The sequence below is a fragment of the Loxodonta africana genome, chromosome 12, assembly GCF_030014295.1.
Source record: "Loxodonta africana isolate mLoxAfr1 chromosome 12, mLoxAfr1.hap2, whole genome shotgun sequence".
Classification (NCBI taxonomy): Eukaryota; Metazoa; Chordata; class Mammalia; order Proboscidea; family Elephantidae; genus Loxodonta; species Loxodonta africana.
In genome coordinates, this window is record NC_087353.1 from 84,226,647 (window position 1) to 84,247,245 (window position 20,599).

Consider the following 20,599-nt stretch of genomic DNA (forward strand, 5'->3'; position numbering starts at 1 on the left):
GCTAACCAAAAGGTCAGCTGTTCAAATCCACCAGGCCCTCTTTGGACACTCTATGGGGCAGTTCTACCCTGTTGTATAAGGTCTCTATGAGTCAGAATTGACTCAACAGCAATGGGTTTGGTTTGTTTTTTTTTTTTCTTTAGTAGCACATACTCTATTAGCATGTAGTAGACAGACCCCAAAGGTCACCATTCAGCCCTAGGCTACATTTAGAAATGTGGAGAGTCCCTGGCCTCTTTCAGACCCCTGATAAGTCACATAGGATACCAGAGCAAGGCCCCCAGACTCCTAATGCCAGGAGGGCCTGAATCACTGCCCTCCTGTGGTGAGTGACATGCTGCTGTCTCCCAGCAGAGTTGGCCCTCCAGCTTCCCCAAGCTTACATGTTTCTGCCCCCCACCCCTGCCAAGACTGAACACTGAGACTGGGTACCAGGGAGGAAAGCCAAGTGGGAGAGAAGACCAGAGACACTCTCTGAGGATAGGGATCCTGTCTATTCACGTCAGAATCCCCAGGGCCCAGCCTCACGGAGGCCCCTGCCACATGGGTGGAGGGCATGGTGAGAAGGAACTAGAGACGTGGCATACTTGCAATGAGCCAGGCTCTGGTTCAGGCACATCACCCAAATGAACTCATGTCACCTTCACGACAGCCCCATTTTACAGGTAAAGAAAATGCGAGGTTTAAGTAACTTCCCTGGGGTCACACAGCCAGTAAGGGTCAGAGTGGAATTTGAACCCAGCTGTCCTGCCATTAAATAAGATCCCAGTATTTCCTTCTATCCTCTCCTTTCAGTCCTGCGGCCTAACATCTGGCAGATGGAACGTCCCATGTGGTTGTCAAACCACTACCCAGTGGTGCCCTGTCACCATAGCCACCGTCAGCCATCTGCCCCAGGAGAGCCAGGCAGTTACAAGCTTTCCTGGTAGACAGACCTGCAGGGCCCCTGGGAGTGCTGAGGTGGTGGGCATTTTTCTAACTTGCCCAAGTTCAGAAGATTTTGTTTCACTTTCATTTCTTCCCAGGCATTTCACTACTTGGCTCAATGACATGTTAAGAACCCAGCCTTTGGGATTTAATGCTCATTAAGCCAGTCATGCTAAAAAGGAAGGTTGCTTAGAAATGTTTAAATTGCCCATTACACAGACTCAAATCCCATAGCCAAGCCCTCCAAAAAAGGCGCAGGCCTAGCCCTCCAGTGATGCTGCAAATGAGAGCCTGCCCGTGTCCTTCCCTGGGCCTGGAATAGTAGTGTTGCCATAAGAGGAGCCTGCAAAAACCCTTTAGCCAGCAGAGACTCTTATGGTGATGACAGCTGCATCTGGAAAGTGTCCTTGTCAGGGATCATTTGGCTACAGGTGGATGGCATCTAGTTAGCCCAGTTTGAGCAGTAACCAAAAAAACCAAACCCATTACCATCGAGTTGTTTCCAACTCATAGTGGCCCTATAGGACAGAGTATAACTGCCTCATAGGATTTCCAAGCCTGTAATCTTTATGGAAGCAGACTAGTACATCTTGGTAGGTTCAAACTGCCAACATTTTGGTTAGCAGCGAAGCGCTTTAACCATTCTGCTACCAGGTCTCCTCTTGAATAGTAAAGGGTTGTTATTTGGAGAGTGCTCAAAGAGAGCACCTCAGCCCCATAGACAGGAGGTGTGGCTGCTCATCACAGGGACCAAATGACGAACCTAGAAAGCGAGCAGGAACCAAGGGAACTTTTCCCTATCTCTCCAGGTTTGCTGGGCCCTACCTCTGCCTCTCTGCCTGTCTACTTGCCTCACTCTTCCTGCTGAGACCAGCTTTTTTTGCTCTATTCACACAGCAGGAAATGGCCTCATAGCCCTAGAGTTATACTATTTCCCGACTCTAGCTCCAGCAACCAATTCCAAAGACCCGGAAGAGAAGCTGATTGGCTTCCTCAGGTCAGGTAACCATTCCTTGTCTAGTCAGCTATGGCTGAAGGGCAGCTCACCTAGAATAAACATGTCTGTTATATCTATGTACTTTTTAATCTCCTGTTTCAGTAGCAATTAACATGTGCCTCATGGTGGTGCAATTGATTTTTATAAACGTAGGTTTAGAACTTCATAGTTTATATTAGTCTCAACCAAGGAATATTTTTGAATCTTTGATCCCATCATTTAATAACTGGTGGTGCCTCCCAGATTTATGTTGACAGCATATTGAAGGGGAGCCTTGGTGGCACAGTGGTTAAGTGCTTGGCTGCTAACTGAAAGGCCAGCAGTTCAAACCCACCAGCTGCTCCACAGAAGAAAGATGTGGCAGTCTGCTTCCATAAAGATTTACCGCCTTGGAAACCCTACAGGGCAGTTTTGCTCTATCCTTCAGGGTCACTGTGAATTAGAATCAACTCAACGGCAGTGGGCTAATGGGGCTATGTATTGAAGCAGCAGCTTTCTCTTTGTTCAAACTTGTGGATAGAAATCTTGACAAAGACAGGGCCAAAGACTGATCCCAACTGCTCCCCAGGCTCCCAAGGAGTAGCCAGTAGTGTGTTTTCCCAAAGACAGACAGAAACACAGGCCCCAAGCCTGTTGTCACCTCTGAGAGGTCCAGGGGCAAGTTTATACTCCTCTGCTTTTAAAACCGGGATTGTACAACTTGGACAGAACAGGTCTGAAAGCAGATGTGGAATGAGAGCCAAGGCCCTGACTTCCTTGCACACCCAGGCAGAGAAACACAGGCGAGGCCCTGACACGTGACGGTTGGCCTCTTATCCTCGGTGCGCTTGCAAACCAACCCAGCCATGCGTTTCAATCAGCGGAAATCCAGTCACATACACTGAAGCCGCGGCAGTCCATATGGGAAGTTCTGTCAGCCAGATGTTAGGCTGCAGGACTGGGAGAAGAGGATGGAAGAAACCACTGGCATCTTTTTTTCATGGCAGATGAGAAGGAGGGGAGGGAGGGGTGTGGACAGGTGCAGGAGAGCTGACAGGTGGATTGAAGAGTCTCTCAGCCTCCAGACCTGGACCGTAGCGGGGCGTAGTAGTGGTGCCAACCATTCATCCATTCACTCAGCAAACATTTGTTGAGCGTTTCTGTGCAGGGCATGGGGGACACAGCAGGGAACAGGATGCACAAGGTCCCTGCTCTATGGGAGCTTCAATTTCTTGGGGGAAACAGGTCATAAAGACAATAAACCAGGGTATTGTGATAGAGCTATGGAGAGGTGGAGTGAGAAGGAGCAGGACTTCAGAGAAGGTAATCAGAGAAGCCAGTCCAAGGAGATGGGTGACAAGTAGCCACCTGAGTGGAGATGTGGGGGAAGAACATTCCTGGCAGCAGGCACAGCGAGGGCCAGGGCCCTGAGGCAAGAAGAGGATCAGTGTGTCTGGGGAGCAACAGGCCAGCGTGCCTGGAGTGGAGTGAGCGTGGAGGGTATGCGATGAGCTTGGAGAATCAGTGGGGCCGCATTCAGGGCCTTGTCAGCATGGTAAGGAGTCTGATTTTATTATTCTCATGTAGTAGAAATGATGCTGATTGGACAGCTTGATGACAAACTTGTTTGGAGTTTGAAGTGACAGAGGTACATCCAAACGGACATGTCTAAGACGTAGTTGGAATTGGAAGATGGATCCTGGGGGAGAAAAGTGGAACCCAATGGATAGAATTGAACCTAAAAAACCTACTGCCATTGAGTCGATTCCAACTCATAGCGACCCTGTAGGACAGGGTAGAACTGCCCCATTGGGTTTCCAAGGAGCGCCTGGTGGATTCAAACTGCTGACCTTTTGGTTAGCCATAACACTTAACCATTATGCCACCAGGGTTTCCAGGGATAGAATCGAGCGGTGCCTAGATGGGAGCTGGGTGAGGCCAAGAGGGATGACGGTGTCAGGAGAGGACAGAATGGGGCTGGGATTCAGGCCTTGGAACACACCCAGACTTAGGTGTAGGGAGGAGGTGGCTGGTGTGGTAAAAAGAGAAGGAGCTACCCACAGGGGAGGTGGAAAAGCAGTAAGGTATAATGTCGCCTGTGCCAGCAGAGGGAATGTCAAGTGGACAGGGTTTGCCTGGGATGTCAAGGCCCATGGAATGAGGACTGAGAATAGATTGAGAAGTCATTGGCCATTTGGAGAAAAACGTTTCAGTGGATGGTTGTGGGAATTGTAGGAGTCTTATGAATGTAAGGGACAAAAAACTACCAGGGGTTTGACTTCAGGAATGGCTGGATCCAGAGGCTCAAAGAATGTCACAGGTATCTCTCTCCATCTCTCAGTTTATGTTCCCCAAGTTGGCTTCATTCTTGGGCAGGCTCTCCCTACACGGTAGCAAAATGGCCACTGACAGCTCCATGCCTACATCCTACCAGCTTAACCTCGCTGGTTTAAAGAGAGCCCTCTTTCCCCATGGCTCCTTTCATGGGCCCAGCTGGAGGGATACTGTTAGCATTCAAACAATTTAGGTGGGCTGAGGATGTGAGGATGGGTGGATCCCCAAAGGAAAGTCACGGTGCATCCCCAGGAGAAGGGGAAGTGGCATCTGGGTGGGCAAAACAGCATCGTTACAAACAGGAGTCAGGTTGCAAGGGCTTGAGAGCAGGCAGTGGTGATGAACGTGTAGAATGTCTGCAGGGAAAGGAAAAGAGGAAATAGGACAGTGGTTCAGCAGAGACCACAAGATCAGGTTGGCTTCCTTTTTTCCTTTCTTTGGAGCCCTGGTGGTGCAGTGGTTAAAGCATTCGGCTGCTAACTGGAAGGTTGGTAGTTCGAGCCCACTAGCCGTTTTGTGGGAGAAAGATATGGCGGTCTGCTTCCTTGAAGATTACAGCCTTGGAAACCCCATGGGGCAGTTCTACTCTGTCCCCTTGTGTCGCTATGAGTTAGAATTGACTCAACGGCAACTTTTTTTTTTTTTTTTTTTTGGTTCTTTTCCTTTAGGTAGGAGAGATTTATGCATGTCTGCAGGCAGAGAGAGGAAAGTGCCAGTGGGGAAGGAGCAATTGAAGATTCTGGACAGGAGATAATTGATGGCGCCAGGCCCCTTAGGAGACAGGCAGAAAATGGAGTACAGGGTATGGTAGGATATGAAAGGAGAAAAAACAGAATGCCAGTGTCGTCAGCTGCTGTTTTTCCAGAATGACACCCCTTAGATGGCGGTTAGCCATGACGTGGTTGTGAGGACAGGCTGCTGCTCAGTGCGCTCACAGGGGCCTTTATATTCTACATGGAGAGCAGGGCCTTCAGTGCTGTCCCTCCTTCCCTCCAAGGGCCAGGCCACATTCTTGAGATGCTCAGGACACAGGCTTCTGCCCTTGGAGCCAATTTAAGCCACGAGGAAATGTGAATTCCTTACTGTCTTAGTTAGCTAGTGCTGCTGTAGCCCAAATACCACAAGTGGGTGGCTTTAAAGAACAGACATCTATTTTCACACGGTTCTGGAGGCGGAAGTCCAAATCAAGGTCTTGGCCTTGTTGATTACTTCCTTGTCAGTGGCCCCAGGCATTCCTTGCTCTTCCTTGGCTTGTGGATGATTTCTCACATGGTGTCTGTCTTACCCCTGGATGTCTCTGTATCCGTTCTGCTCTTTTTATCACTCAGAGTGATTGGATTTAGAACCCACCCTACTTGGGTATGACCTAATTAACATAACAAAGAAAACCTCATTTCCAAACAGGGTCTTATTTAAGGTATAAAAAACCAAAACCAGACCCATTGCCAGCTGAGTCAATCCTTCCTCATAGCGACCCTATAGGATAGAGTAGAACTGCCCCATAGGGTTTTTAAGGAGCAAGTTGATGGATTCAAACTGTCCACCTTTCGGTTCACAGCCAAGCTCTTAACTACTGCGCCATCGGGGCTCCAGTGTTCAAGGTACAGGGCCGGACTTTCAACGCATTTTTTTGAGAAGACCTAATTCAGTGCATACACTTACCTTATAATCATACCTGAGTCATCTGCTTTCTGTAATAACATGTTTTTCCTGATGATAAAAGTTAATACCAACTCCACCTAGGGAACTTAGAAGAGAAAGTTACAAAGAAGAAAATAAAAGCCTTTCATACTCACCACTCAGAAATGGTCCCTATTAACACAGTGGTACATGTCACCCATCCTAGGATATGCTGTGTCTAAAATTGCATAGCTGGGTATTTTCAATTCAACATTCTTTCGTGAGCATCCCACCTGCCATTAAGTACTTTGAAAACACCGTTAGAATCACGTGATTGTGACAGCCTCAAATGCTGACGCCAAGTTGCTGACTCAGACACCAGAGCAGGAGCATTGCCACCAGTGAGGTGAGCTTCCGAGGTGGTGAACGACTTCTGGTACAGTTTCTAGTAAAACAAAATAGTCTTCCCTTAATTTGCATGGTAGTTGCATTCTTCAAAAATTCTGTGTATATCAAAAAATACTTTGTGTGGTGTTAAACAGCCAGGTACTAGACTTAAGCCATCATAAACCATTTTTTACTGACCTGAATGTTCGGGGGGATGGTCCAAAGTTGTGTGAGACTCAAGACCATGCTTGGTTGACCAACTGTCCCATGCTCAAAGGATATTAGCATACCTGCCCCCACCCACCAAGGGCTAGTAGGACACCGAGACAGCCAAGAACAACACCACTGGTTTCCAGAATGCCCCCTGGAGGGTGGCCCTGGCTGGCTGAGAGCCACTGAATGAGATGGTCTCATGTGTCCTTTTCTTCCAGAAGACGCCGTGTCCACCCGGATCCTGCCATGGTCCCTGTGGCGCAGCGAGCAGGAGCACATGCTGCATGAGTCATGGAACTCCCTCAGTGCCTTTGACCGCTCCCACCGGGGGCGCATCTCCAACATGGAGTTCCAGGGAGACATCCTGGATGCATTCCTGCAGCAGCAGAGAAGCAGCCGGCAGAATGACCTGCCATCTCCCGGGAAGGAGGAGAAGCCAGAGCCACTGCAGGGCCAGGATGACTGCTCCGTAGAGACAGACGATGGCAGTGACTTTAAAATCCCCGTCTTGCCTTATGGACAGCACTTGGTCATCGATATCAAGTCAACATGGGGGGACCGACACTACGTCGGCCTTAATGGAATAGAAATATTCACTTCCAAGGGCGAGCCGGTGCAAATCCTGAACATTAAAGCAGACCCCCCTGACATCAATATTTTACCGGCATATGGGAAAGACCCCCGTGTGGTCACCAACCTCATCGACGGGGTAAATAGGACCCAGGACGACATGCATGTTTGGCTGGCGCCCTTCACGCCAGGCAAGTCCCACTCCATTGCCATTGACTTCATGCACCCTTGCCAAGTCGCCCTGATCAGGATTTGGAATTACAATAAATCGCGGATACATTCCTTCCGCGGCGTGAAAGACATCACGATGCTGCTAGACACGCAGTGCATCTTTAAAGGAGAAATCGCGAAGGCCTCGGGAACCCTGACGGGAGGTACGGTATGTCTGTAAGATTGCTTTCTGAGCCCCTACCTGCTACTCGCTGAGGCTGGGAGGGAAAAACAGACCCACTGGCCAGCCAATGACCCATCAGTCTCCCCTCTTTCACACCCCTGGTCTGCTCCTCACCTTTTGCAGCCTGAGTGTGTGGGAGCTGACCTCATACATCTATTTAAACCCTCAGTTAGGGGCCTGCCTTAGTCAGGTTCCCTGGAATCTGGGCCTGGGAAGGGGGATTGCTCTGCAGGTGATTTATGGAGGGAGTACTCACAAGAGAATCATGCGGGGCAGCAGGAGCTATGGGATATAGAACGAGGAGAAACCCAGCAAGGATATGGCTGCCGGGAGGCCCAGCCCAGCCTGCTCCATGGGAGCTCTGGGGCATCAGGTACAGGGCTTGTCCTGCCTTTTAAGACCAAGGAGCTGGACCTCTGTACCCTGCGGCCAGTCAGGCATCGGTACTAGGCTCCCCAGAGCCCTGTAAAAGGGGCAAGCAAACATCTAGGTGGGCACCAGCTGCTTCTGCTGCAGTCTCATTCACACCTAAGAAACGTCACCTGCTTGATGACAGGTCACAATGATTCTCATTAGATTAGGTCCCTTACTCAGACTTACATGGCTCTTATAGTCCCTGAATTCCACTTGCAAACCCTTGAAGAATAAGAAGACTCAGGAATCAAGAGCTGCTAGTGGGTCAGGATTTTATAGTGCAAGGTTGATGGGTTTATGTTCTTGACCTAAAAATCACTGGGCTTGGGGGAGGGTTGACCCTCTGCCTTTCTGGTAACTCTTTCAGCCCCAGAGCACTTTGGAGACACTATCTTATTCACCACCGATGACGACATTCTCGAAGCTATCTTCTGCTCTGATGAGACATTCGACGTGGACACGGAGAGCCTGTGCAGCCTGCAGCACGAGGAGGCGCTGAGGAGGCCCAGCACGGCCGACAGCGAGGGTGACAACAGGCCCTTCACCCAGGCTGGCCTGTGGGCTGACGCCCTGGTAAGACTGGAGCTGGGGGTGGGGGCGCCCCTAGAGAAATTTCTTCTCGTAACTCACAGCAGAGCAGGAGGAACTGAGACGGATATTCTTTAAGCTGCTGGTGCTGCTGTTTTGACATTTCCCATTTTTCTACTTCATTTTTTGTCTTGTATGTCATATTTCATTTTCTAATTATTATTATTATTATTTTTTTTTAACCAAAGTATTCAAATTTTAATCAAAGCCGAGAGAAGTCAGCTTTGTGTCATCTCTGTAATTTGGAGGCCGGCCGTCTCGGGGGAATTTTTGCTCTGGGTCACGTTTTGATCACTCCCTGTTGTTTTTGATGGGAAGATTAGAAATGCTTTTAATAGGCAGACTTACAATTAAAATAATGATCATCCCGGCTGTGATTTATGAGCATGGATTGTGATCCAAGCTGGTGCACAGGCGTTATCGGGTGGAACCCTCATGACAGCCCGTGAATAAAATAGAAACTACTAATACTTCCATTTAGGAAACTGAGACTCAGCCAGCTCGCGTGACTTGCCCAAGGTCACATAGTGAGAGAGTAGCAGAGCCAGGCCTTAAACACAGGGCTGCCTGATTCCAAAGTCTATGCTTTTAATTGATGAACAGATTTTTTGAAATGAAAGATGACCTTCAGGGCAAGGGTCAGTCCACAGCCAAGGACTAATAATGAAGGTGAGGAGACCCCAGGGTCGCCGGGGTTGTTCTAGAAGCTAGAAGGAGAAAGGGGAGATGGTTAAAGAGGGTGGAGGAGAGGCTGGAACAACTGGAAACCAAAGGAGGGAAGGTGGGCTGGGGGCTCGCTGTGACTGAGGCCAGGCAGCAACAAGGCCCATAGATCCCACGATGTTCACTGGGGGCCGCCAACCGTATGCCACCAGGGTGGGCGGTGCCTGGTGCAGATGGTGGGGAGTGGTGGGGACACCTAGCTGGGCGTGTGTGTCCCTCCCCACTGCTGAGGAAAGCAGCTGCCACTCTGCCCAGTTAAGAGTTGCTCGTGTTATTGCTAGTTCTCCTGATTTTTCCAAGAAAGGCCAAAAGCCTGGATTTCTTATGTAAAAACCCCCAGTTTTAAAAGGTTGGCAGCTAATTCAAAATGTTTCCAAACCTTTTGTGGACCATAAAACATGCCTGTGGTCTGGATTTGAGCCGTGGTCTCCAGGTAGGAGTTGACCTTGAGGACTTGCATTCTCCCAGCATTTTCCTTCTAAGCGAATCTCTAATGGGACCCAATCCTGCGAGGGGCAGGGAGGGAGCACTGTCTCCACCTTAGAGATGAGGCAGGGCAGGGGAGACCTAGGTGGTGTGCCTGGAAATCACCATTCGGAATGGGGGCCGGTAGGGATCTCCACCCCAGCTGTCTGAGATCCAGGTCTAGTGCACCCACCAGAGGGGTGCCCAGGAGACTCCATGGAAACAGGGCCTAGAGAGGCACCGTGGGCCCCAGGGCAGCAGACTTCCCAAGGGCTGGGGCTGCTCAGTCTCAGGGGTGCTCGAGCAGACCCCTCCCCACCTGGGGGCAGGGCCTGAAGAAGCTGTCCCTTGGGGCTGGCTGTGGGCTTATCAGGTTGTCATTGGAACTGGAGCTCCATGATCTGGACAAGGGACTTCCCTTCTTTTTGCATCTCAACTTTGCCATGTATAAAACAGAAAAAGTGCATTGGCCTTTTTGCCTTACGGTGCAGAGATCTAACAGGCAAAATTATCTATGAGACCCTTTCCCTATCTCAACAAGCAGGGTGTGGCAGCCCACTCTTGACTGTCTATAGGACGGCTTCTTTATCCTGGTTACGCATGGGGATTGCCTGGGGACCTTTAAAAATGCAGATACCCGGGCCCCATGCCTAGAGATTCCATGAATGGCTAGGGTTGAGAACCACCATCTATAGTTGGAGTCCTCCCTTCCTCTCTTCTCCCTCCCTCCCTCCTTACCCTTCTTTCTCCCTTCCTTCCTTGTTCTCTTTCTCTTACTCACTAGGTTAACATTTTGTTGGGTTATTTCCTATTCAAAGAACATCTAAACTTCAAGCCTCTCCCCTACCAGTAAGAACTACTGGCAAGGACTCAAACCCAGGCTTTCTTGGCCTGCCCATATTTATAGTCTTGGAGCTTCCATGAAGGCAGAAAGTGTGAGGAAAGACACAGGGACTTACCTGGGCATGGGGTGGGCGGCCGGCCAGCTATGTGGGTATCATTAAAATCACCTTTTCTTCTGCTTCTCCCCCAACTGGTGTGCAGGTCCCGGATCCAGAGCTGTCGCCCAGTCCACCCATCCCTGAGGTCACCACACCAGAGCCAGGCGTCTACCATGGGCTCTGTGAGTATCCTCGCCAGGGGCAGTGGCAGGAGGAACTTCAGGGGCAGGGGGAGAGTTGTGGCCACTGGGAGCAGGACTTACTTGGATAGTCGGTCAGGTTATACTCTGCTCAGAGACTCCAGGTAGGGGCAAGTGGGGCTGAAACCAGCCTGCGTGTGGCTCACTGGCCCTGGCAGGGCTGTGTCACTTCAGAAGAAGGGCATCTCTTTGCAATTTGCCCTCCCAGAAGGACAGTTTTGCATTTCGCGTGTAGATGCCTTACGTTTTCACTGTGGCCCTGACCTGGGAGGCTGCAGTTGGATTCCAAAGCATAGAACAAGAGGCCGTAAGAGCCAGAAGGGACAGAGGCATCTGCCAGTCCAGTGGTTCAAGTTCAAGCTGTCTCTTCACACCCCGCCATAAAGCTTTACACCCTACCATAAGGCAGACACATGAATAAAAAGCCTGCTCTCTCCCGTTCCAGGTAGGCTGGGCTAGCAGGACTACAGGCCAGGCTACCAGGGTCTCTAGTTTCTCAGAAGAAGGCAAAAACTAGATTTTGATGTAAAATTCCAATTAAAAAAAAAATTTTTTTTTAATTATACTTTAGATGAAGATTTACAGAGCAAACTAGTTTCTCATTAAACAATTAATATACATATTGTTTTGTGGCATTGGTTGCCAGCCACATGACGAGCCAATGAAATGTACTCCCAAGTCAGAAAGAGAGAGTAAGTTTATTAGGAGGTGACACCAACGGGAAGCCCAACAGCAACATTGGCTGTCTTCACTGAGTCCCGAAAGGCAATTTTATATTAAAGCTTATATATTGTTGTTGCACAGGTTACACAGTGTCTTTAGGTATGTAGCCCATAAATGGCCGGATGAGTTATACATTACAAGACAATTAAGAGAGACTCTTTATCAGACTAAAGAAATACATGCCAGACATCTTCTTATCAGACTAAAGAGATACATGCCGACATCTGGACTCTAATCTTTGTGTTGGGGGTCATAAGTCACAGTTGACTGAACAGAACAAAACAAAGTTATTAACAAAAATATGCGGAAAGGAGAAGACAGGCAAAAAAAGCTTATAAGTTATTTAGAGTATCTTCACGGTGTTAGTTAAGTCAAGCTCTCAATCACTCATTTTGAATAGGAGAAAACATGTTGCAAAGTATTAAGGTCACAGTTTCCCCATTACAAGCTTTCTTGTCTCCTCTTACCTTCTTGCCCTTGCTCCTGGGCTGGTATGCCCATTTAGACTCATTTTATGGGTCTGTCTAAACTTTGGCTGAAGGGTGAACCTCAGGAGTGACGTCATTACTGAGTTATAAGGGTGTCCAGGGGCCATACTCTCGGGGTTTCGCCAGTCTGGTCTTTTGTGTGTGTGTGTGTGTGTGAGTTAGAATTTTGTTCTACATTTTTTTCCAGCTCTCCCTAGGACCCTCTATTGTGATCCTTGTCAGAGCAGTCGGTGGTAGTAGCCAGGCATCATCTAGTTATACTGGACTTAGTCTGGTAGAGGCTGTGGTAGTTGTGGTCCATTGGTCCTTTGGACTAATCTTTCCCTTGCGTCTTTGGCTTTCTTCATTCTCCCTTGCTCCAGACGGGAAAATCACGATTTTTAAATGGTGATTAATTTTCTAATGTTAAAACACCAAATGAGCCAAATAAAACCCACATTGTGCATTCAGCCAGCAGGCTGCCAGTTTGCATCCTCTGAGTAAGGTGTCAGCCGTGACTGTTCTTCTCTCTTCATTTTCCACTTACCCTTCCAGCCAGGTCCTCTCTTAATCCCTGCATGTCCACATTAGTACTACTGCGTGCTAGGGAATCTCAGGCCCAAAGCCACAGCTGACTCTGTGATATCCTTGCTAGTTCCCTGTTAACAAGGTTCTTCTGATTCGCTCATTATAGCATCACGTCCCTGCTATTTCTTTCCCTGTGCATGTCACCCGCTTCCAGTTATCTTCTGAACACCCAGATGTGACGTTGTCATGCTCCCTCTCCCACCACCCCACCATCATCTCTACAACATGTCCAAGCCCTGGCCTTATCTCTGGCTGCATCCCCTGTACCCCCATTTCCTGAACCCTCGCAGGTGTGAGTGCCAGCTGCGCCTTTGGCTGGCATACCCTTCCTCTCCATCTCTGCCTGTGGAAGACCCCTAGACTCTGAGATGGGGGTAATATGCAGGGAGATTATTGGGGGTGCTCATGGGATCTACACCTGCCGCGGAAGGGCAGGAAGCAGTGCTGGGCAGTGAAGAAGTTGGGCTGTGGCTGCTGCGCAGTTACATCCAGGCCTCAGCCGGCCCCACAGAGAGCTCTGAAGCAGGGCTGACCCTTCAGAGTTCTCCTGAGTTGAGTGAGGAGGCTGGGCCTCAGTAGTCACGGCCTTTTGCAAGGAGGCTCTCTTCAGCCAGCGGTAGTCACAGTCGGGCGGATGTAGCTGTGAACCATCAAACAACCACCAGCACTCCCAACCCTAGAGGAATGAGCCCTCAGGCCTGGGGAAGAAGTGGGGTCCTTCACACTATCTCCTTTAGGCCTGCTGCAATCCCAAATCCTCCCCAGGAAGTCTTCCTGTTATCCCCATTGAAAAGTCCTCTCTCTGTCACCCGCTCCAAAGGAATAAATTATCTCTTAGAAAGAGAAAGTTGCCTTATTTTGAATCCCTCCAGCCCCGTACATTCCAGGACACTCTCTCAGTGGACTTTAGAACAATACAGTAACTTAAAAAACAGCCTAATACTAGGCGAGAGCCTGGCTACCAGCTCAGAATTGTCTTCTGTTCAGGCTCTGTGTCATGGCCTTTCCCTACCTTACCTTGTGAAACACAACAGCCTCAGAGGTCAGCTCTTATTAGCCCCATTTTCCAGTTAGGTTAGGAAATTGAGGCTCAGAGAGATTGAGTAACCCACTCAAGGTCACACAGCTTGTGCTGAGCCAAGAATGGGGCCAGGCGTGTCTGAATCCAGAACCCATGTCCTTGCCTCTCTGCCACACTGCCTTGGGGCACTGCTTGGGGATTGGTCAAAGACTGCTTCTCATCAGAGGTCTTTGTGCAAGAGTCAGATACCCCCACTAGGCTACAAAGAAGACACTAACCATTACTTGTTCAGTTTGGTCTCCCCTGCATTGGTCAGGATTCCTTTTCTTCATTTATTTTTAAGCAACAGAAACTGAATTCAAACTGAGTTAAGCAAAAAAAAAAAACGGGGGGGGGGGTGGGATTTATTGGCTTATGCAACTGAAAAGGTCAGGGTTGCTAGTTTCCAGAATGGCTGGATCCAGGTGTGCAAATGGTGTCACTAAAACTCAGTGTTTCTCTGCATCTCTCTGCTGTTTTCTTCTCTCTTTCCTTTCTCCCATCCAGGCTTTGTGCACAAGAGAGCTCCTGGAAGCTCCGGGTTTGTATCCACCTTAGACCCAGCAATTCTAGATAAAAGAGAACTTCCATTTCCCAACAGTTCCAACATTCATCTGAGTTAATCTTCTTGGCCTAGCTTGATCATGGCCCGTCCTTGAACTGTGGCTCACTGTAGAGGTGGGGGGTGAGGGAAGTTCCTGGGAGATGGAAAACATGACCTGGCCAGTCCTGGGTCATGTGCTACCCTGGAGCCAAGGTGAGGGGTCAGAACCTGAGCAGTGTGCACTGAGTGTAGGGAGGCTTGCCAAGGGAAATCAGAGTGCCGCCACCACAAGAAGAAACGAATGCTGGCCAGGCAGAGGCAACCAGGGTCCCCTTCATTTGATGGCATCCCCAAATATGCTGCTCTGTAAATGTCTCTCCCACCGAACAGGCTGTTGACCTTTCTCAGAAATGTTATTTCAATGCCTTGGGGAATTTTGCCCTGGAGTCAAGCTCAGGAACTTTTTGGTGAAATGAAAGTATGACTTCTCTTGTCATCTCAGTAGGAAGGCAGAGGGGCCTCACAGCCAAGCATTCTGCACTTGTTTTGAGGCCTGTTATTTCTAAATCTCTCTTCTCTGAACCCTTGGCTTTTTCCTCACTGTTTCCAAAATCCAAAACCTGCCTCACCAGCCCGTGCAAATGGAGAGAGCTTTAATAAAGTGACCCAGGGGGATGCGTTGGGGTTGGCAAATACGACCAATCCTATTAATGTTTTGAAAGGGGATCTATGACTTGCTAATTTGCAAATGACACTAATTTTGGAAGTTTTGCAAATATCAGCGGTGGTGAATAGGAAGGGGGCTGAGAGGCTTGAAGCACAGAGGAGAAAGAACAAAATTAATTTCCATTTGTATAAATACTGATACACCAGAGGAAAATGAATATAGAGCACAGATATTAGCTCAAAAAGGAAAGCAGTCACTTTCAGAGCGCCCCCAAATTAGATATGGAACTGCGGTGTTTTGCCAGGCCCACAAAGGGGTGTCAGACCCACGGCACCATCTTGTTTGTTTTCCTAAGGGGAGGTGGCGTTTCTCTCTCCTCACTGATCCCTCTCATCCAAATCCAGGCTTCTTCCATCTCAGGAAACGGTACCCTGGCTACTCTGTCACTTGGGTCAAAGCCTCTTTTCTTTCCCTCACTACCATATCCAGGGCATTGAGAAGTCCTGGCAGTGCTGCCTCCAAAACAGATCCTGAATCCATCCACTTCTGTCTTTTCATCACCACCACCCTTGTCCAAGTGTCCTGTAACAGCTGCCTCCTCAGCCTCCCTGTAGGGGTCACCCTCCTGTCCTCCCTGCAGCAACCCAAGTGAGCTCGCTAAGATGCAGATCACAACATGTCACTGTCCTGCTGAAAAGTGTAACCCCCCAGCAACTTTCCTTTGCACTGAGAAGAAAACCCAAACTTCTGGTTGTAAGCTAGCCTCTGCCCAGCTTTCTGATCTCATTTTCCTCCACCTTCTCCTTCAGTCATTTGGTTCCAGCCGTGGGTCAAATTTGTTCCCATCTCATGCCCTTCGTCTTTGCTGTTCTCTCAGCATAGAAAGTCCTTCTTTCAGAAATGCAAATGTATGGTGGCTAAGTCTCAGCTCATATGTCACCTCCTCAAAGAGGCCCTCCCTGATCACCCCACCCCTACCCAGTTACTCCCCAGCCCGTATCTGTTTTATCTGTCATGGTATTCCACGTGTCTGTGAAACTGTCATATTTATTTATATGCTGTGTGCATATTGTATGTCTTTGCTGGAACGAAAGCTCTTTGGGTCCATAGATTTTGGTGTCTTGTTTACCCTTGTAAACAGAATGAGACCTGGTACATAGTAGGTGTTCAATAAATGTGTGTTTGCCCTTGACTGTGGATTTGGTGAAACCCAGTTGTTTTGTTTTGGCTCATTCACTCGTGGATATCTACTGAACACCTACTTGTCAATCAATCATTTATTTAAAACAAAAAAACCTGTACTGAGCACCTAATTGCCAGGCACTATTCTAAGGGGCAGAAACCCTGGTGGCATAGTGGTTAAGTGCTACAGCTGCTAACCAAAGAGTTGGCAGTTTAAATCCACCCGGTGCTCCTTGAAAACTCTATGGGGCAGTTCTACTCTGTCCTATAGGGTCGCTATGAGTCAGAATCGACTGAACGGCACTGGATTTTTGTTCTAAGGGGCCCTGGTGGTACAATGGTTAAGTGCTGGGCTGCTAACCAAAAGGTCAGCGGTTCAAACCCACCATTAGCTCTGTAGGAGAAAAGACCTAGCGATCTTCTCCCATAAAGATTACAGCCTAGGAAAACCTGTGGGGCAGTTCCGCTGTGTCCTTAGGATAGCTATAAGTCAAATCAACTCCACAGCACACAACAACGCTGTAGGCTTTGGGAATACAGCAGTGGACAAAACCAACAGAGTCCCTCCCTGCCTTCAAGAAGCTTCTATCCTAGTGAGGGAGACAGACAAAAACAAGCAAATAAATGTAGACTATATTGTCTTTTTTTTTTTTTTTATGTTGTCAGGTAATAGTAATTGCTATGAACAAAAACTGAAGCAGGGTAAAGGCGTAGAGGTTGGATAGTTAGAGAAGCCTTCTCTGAGGAGAAGACATCTGAACACAGACCCATGGTGAGAAGTAGTACTACATCAGTTAATGTTTGCTACTGAACAAACCAACCCAGAATGTAGTAGCTCAAAACAGCCCCCGTTTGTTTAGCTCATCACTTAGTGCACTGGTTGCACTGGCTTGGCTGGGCCCTACTGGGCATGCTTATGTGTACAGTCAGCTGGCAGGTAGGTTGGCAGCTACATGATCTAGGACAGCCTCACCCACATGTCCCTCTGCGGAGGAGCTGTTAGCCAAGTGACGGGCAACTGGACCTCGGGTCTCTCTCATCATCCTACAGACCAGCCTGTCCTTCACTTGGCGGTCTCAAGAGTCCAAGTGTAGAAAGAGAGGATAAGCCCCAGTTCACAAGAGCTTTACGAGCCTCTCTTGTACCACATTTTCTCCTGTCCTGTTGGCCAAAGAAAATCACATGGTCCACATTCAAGTTGTGGAGAAAGCCTCCATCTCTGGACGAGAGAAGTAGCAAAGGCACATGGGAGAGGAACAAGGACATGGGTAGGAGGGATGTGTGGCCATTTTTGCACTCTACCAAGGATTTAATTGTGAGAAGATAGAATGAGCTTGGTACTCTGCTGGTCACATGTCTTTTTCGTCTGCCCTGATACTCAGAATTACCTTGGCACCATAGACAGCAGGGGCTTTGGAATTACAAAAATTATCCTGGAAAATGACAATGGCATAGGAGAGAAAACCAAGCTCCAGGGAGATTAAGTGACATGGCCTCACTTTGTAGCCACAGGGATGTCCTTTAGCCTCTCTGGGCTTCTGGTTCTTCAGGTGAACTGAAATGGGGTGGGACTAGCTGTGTCCAGGGCTCCTTCTTCCAGCTCTGCAATGCAAGGTTCTGTGAAAGTTGTAGAGTGTGAATCTTTTTAGCTCGACCACCCAAAATACTGAATAGTTAAAATAGGCTACCCTTACCCCAAGGGTAGGAGAGTTCAATGGGCTTGGTCCTGCTCTAATGGGGAGATCCTTAAGGAAAGAAGTTCCAGCCAGACATCTGATAGGGCTTGGGCAAGAGATGCATTAGGTGTGAGCTCTCTGGGCAAATGAATGACTCACCTGAGCCATCTTGTCCCAGGGCCACAGGAGGTCATTCTAAATGGTCTCTGATACAGGAGGGATAGGATAGGGGCAAAAGGATGGAGGTGTCACCATAGGTCACGTCCTTTACCCTGAATGAAGCCTTATTAATCCTCATGAAGGTGGTCAATTTGCATAAAATGTTGATGTCCAATGTGTGGCTTACTGATGTAACTGCCTCCATTTAGTTGTTGAATCATTCAGTCTGTACTGAGCTCCTGCTACGTGCCAGGCGTTATGGGGACACAATGGGCAAGAAAAGCAGATGAGGCTTCTGCCCTTGGGGCGCTGTCTGACAGGGCAGACAGATATTTACCAAAGGTTCACAAGATCACAGTGGTGACCAGGGCTTGGAAGGGGAAGGTTACAGTGACGTGACAGGCTGTGAACAGAGGGTTGACCTGGTCAAAGAAATCAGGAGAGCTTCCCTGAAGCAGCAAGCCAGGATCCGAAAGATGAGTACAGGTAAAGCAAGCCACACGAGTTCCAGAGGAAGAAGACAGTATGTGCAAAGGCCCTGTGATGGGAGAAAGGGATATATGTATATGCAACTGAAAGACAGCCTGGGTGGTTGATGTAGGGGGGTCCCTGGTACAGAATGAGGCTGCAGAAGTCAGTAGAAGCCAGGTGGGCGAGGTCTTGTTGGCCAAACAGCATGGGAAGCCATACAGAGGTATTCCATGTGAGATGGGCGACATGGTCTGGTAAGTGCAAGAACCCAAGGCCATGTGCAGGCTTAACCAGCACTCCCTCACTCATCCTGCAGATGTTTCCTGAGCCTTGGCAAGGCTCTGGCCCAAGAGCCTTGGAGAAGAAAGGGCAGAGCCTGCCTCAAGACACTCACAGTTGAGGCTGTCTTCAAATGGTACCTGTCTCTGGAGCTCTGGTACTCACAGACTGCTCTGCTTCCTGTTATAGGCCTTCAGCTGAATTTCACTGCCTCCTGGGGGGACCTGCACTACCTGGGGCTCACAGGCCTGGAGGTGGTGGGCAGGGATGGCCAGGCACTGCCCATCAGCCTGCACCAGATATCTGCCTCCCCCAGAGACCTGAATGACCTCCCCGAGTACACCGATGACTCCCGCACCCTGGATAAGTAAGTATCCACAAGCAGCTTCACTTTCCCAGCAGGGGCTCAGGGACCCTGTTCTGCATCTTGACGTCAGGCACAAACATCAGCTAGCACTCCTCGTGTCACCTCCTAGCAGCCACGCTGTGAGGTCTGTGGTCTTCCCTTTGACAGTCAGGGGAAACCAAAGCTCGGGGAAGGGAGATGGCCTTCCCAGGGCCACACAGCTAGAAGTGGCCAGTAGGACTCAAAATGGGTCCTTGTCCTTGCAGATACAGCGGTGGTCTTTGTGTTCTCCATTGTGACTAACACAGTGCCTGGCACACAGTAGCCACTTGGTTAGCCCTCCCGTGGGTGGCTCTGCATTTAAGCATGCATGCCTCCCACCCCTCCTCCTTGAGGCTGGAGGTGAATGCTGAGCAAGCTCTGCAGGAGGCCACGGCTGCCCTTCCCTGTGCACTTGTCAGACTTCATAAGCCCAGGTTGGGTCAAGTCAGTAAGGGGACAATTGACTTGACCCAACCTGGGCTTATGAAGTCAGATATAGCATTGATCCACAGGGACCCCGTGACCTGCAGACCAGTGCTCAGCACCCCGGCTCAGGACAGCCGTTGGACCTGGGCTTAGCCTGCAGGTGTGAACGAGAGTCTAGGGAATCAGAGAGATGGGGGCTCAAATCCCAGCTCGGCTCCTTACAGGCTGACTAAGTAAGTTTCTTAACCGCTCCAAAAATAATAGCTATGGTCGTAGCAACAATATTATAGTTGCCATTATCTCAGCATTTATCAAATGTTAGGGTCTGGCTTATGCTAAACGGGGTATAGGTATTCATGCATTTAAGCCTCATCTCATTTTATACATGAGGAAACTGAAGTTCAGAGAGTTCAAAACTTGGTCTCAAACTGGTTAAGTGGCAGAGTCTTGATTTGAATGCAGGTCTGTGGGATCTGTGCACTTAACTTATATTGTCTCCCCAGCCTCAGTTTCCATATCAGTAGAATAGGACAATAATTCCCATGGCTGGAAGAGGGGGAGGGGATTGTCATATTGCAGCTGTGCCGCCTGGCCTGGCCCAGAGCGCACACGGTGTCAGTGGTAGGCTCCCTTCATCATGGCCCTTATCCCCCACTGTCATTGCCTGCCCACAGGCCACTCTGACCTCTGCATCCTGGCATATCAAGCTTCCGCATGCTAAGGCCTGGAGCCCCGTAGACTCCAGGTCAATGTTTTGAACCCATCAGCCACTCTGCAGGACAAAGATGTGGCAGTCTGCGCCCATATAGTTAAAATATATATATATATATATAGTTACGGCCTTGGAAACCATATGGAGCAGTTCTGCTCTGTCATGCACGGTCACTATGAGTCGGAATTGACTCAACGTTAATGGTAATGGGTCCCAGATCAGTTTGAAGCAAATCACAGACTCGGTAGTATTTCATCTCTAAATGTTTCAGTAGGTATCTCTAAACAATAAGAAGACATAATCTCAGTATTATTATTACAGCTAAAAAAAAGCAACAGTGATTCCTTAAATTACCAGATATCCAGCAAGTGTTCATATTTCTTCTTTCCTTTTTTAAGAGTTTGTGGGCTTGAACTGAGATCCATATAGGGTCCGTATGTTGTTTATATGCCTTTTAAGCCTTCTGTAATCTCTAGGTTCCTTTTCCATCTTTTTTTCATTTTTC

At 48.9% G+C, this 20,599-nt stretch overlaps 1 protein-coding gene across 16 annotated transcripts in view; it reads left to right on the plus strand.

Annotated features, from left to right (window-relative positions):
* KATNIP (katanin interacting protein) overlaps positions 1-20,599 on the plus strand; it is a 212,891-nt gene that overhangs the window by 161,272 nt on the left and 31,020 nt on the right. For 15 of the 16 annotated variants that reach the window (XR_010323659.1, XM_064295743.1, XM_064295745.1 and 12 more), the window contains 4 exons: positions 6,676-7,401; positions 8,203-8,408; positions 10,656-10,734; positions 18,758-18,935. Coding sequence is in view for 15 of the 16 variants with exons in the window: in XM_064295743.1 (XP_064151813.1) it covers positions 6,676-7,401; positions 8,203-8,408; positions 10,656-10,734; positions 18,758-18,935 (1,189 nt within the window). In the remaining variant the exon portion in view is untranslated. The remainder of the gene's footprint in view (positions 1-6,675; positions 7,402-8,202; positions 8,409-10,655; positions 10,735-18,757; positions 18,936-20,599) is intronic. The other variant, XM_064295740.1, reaches the window with a different exon arrangement.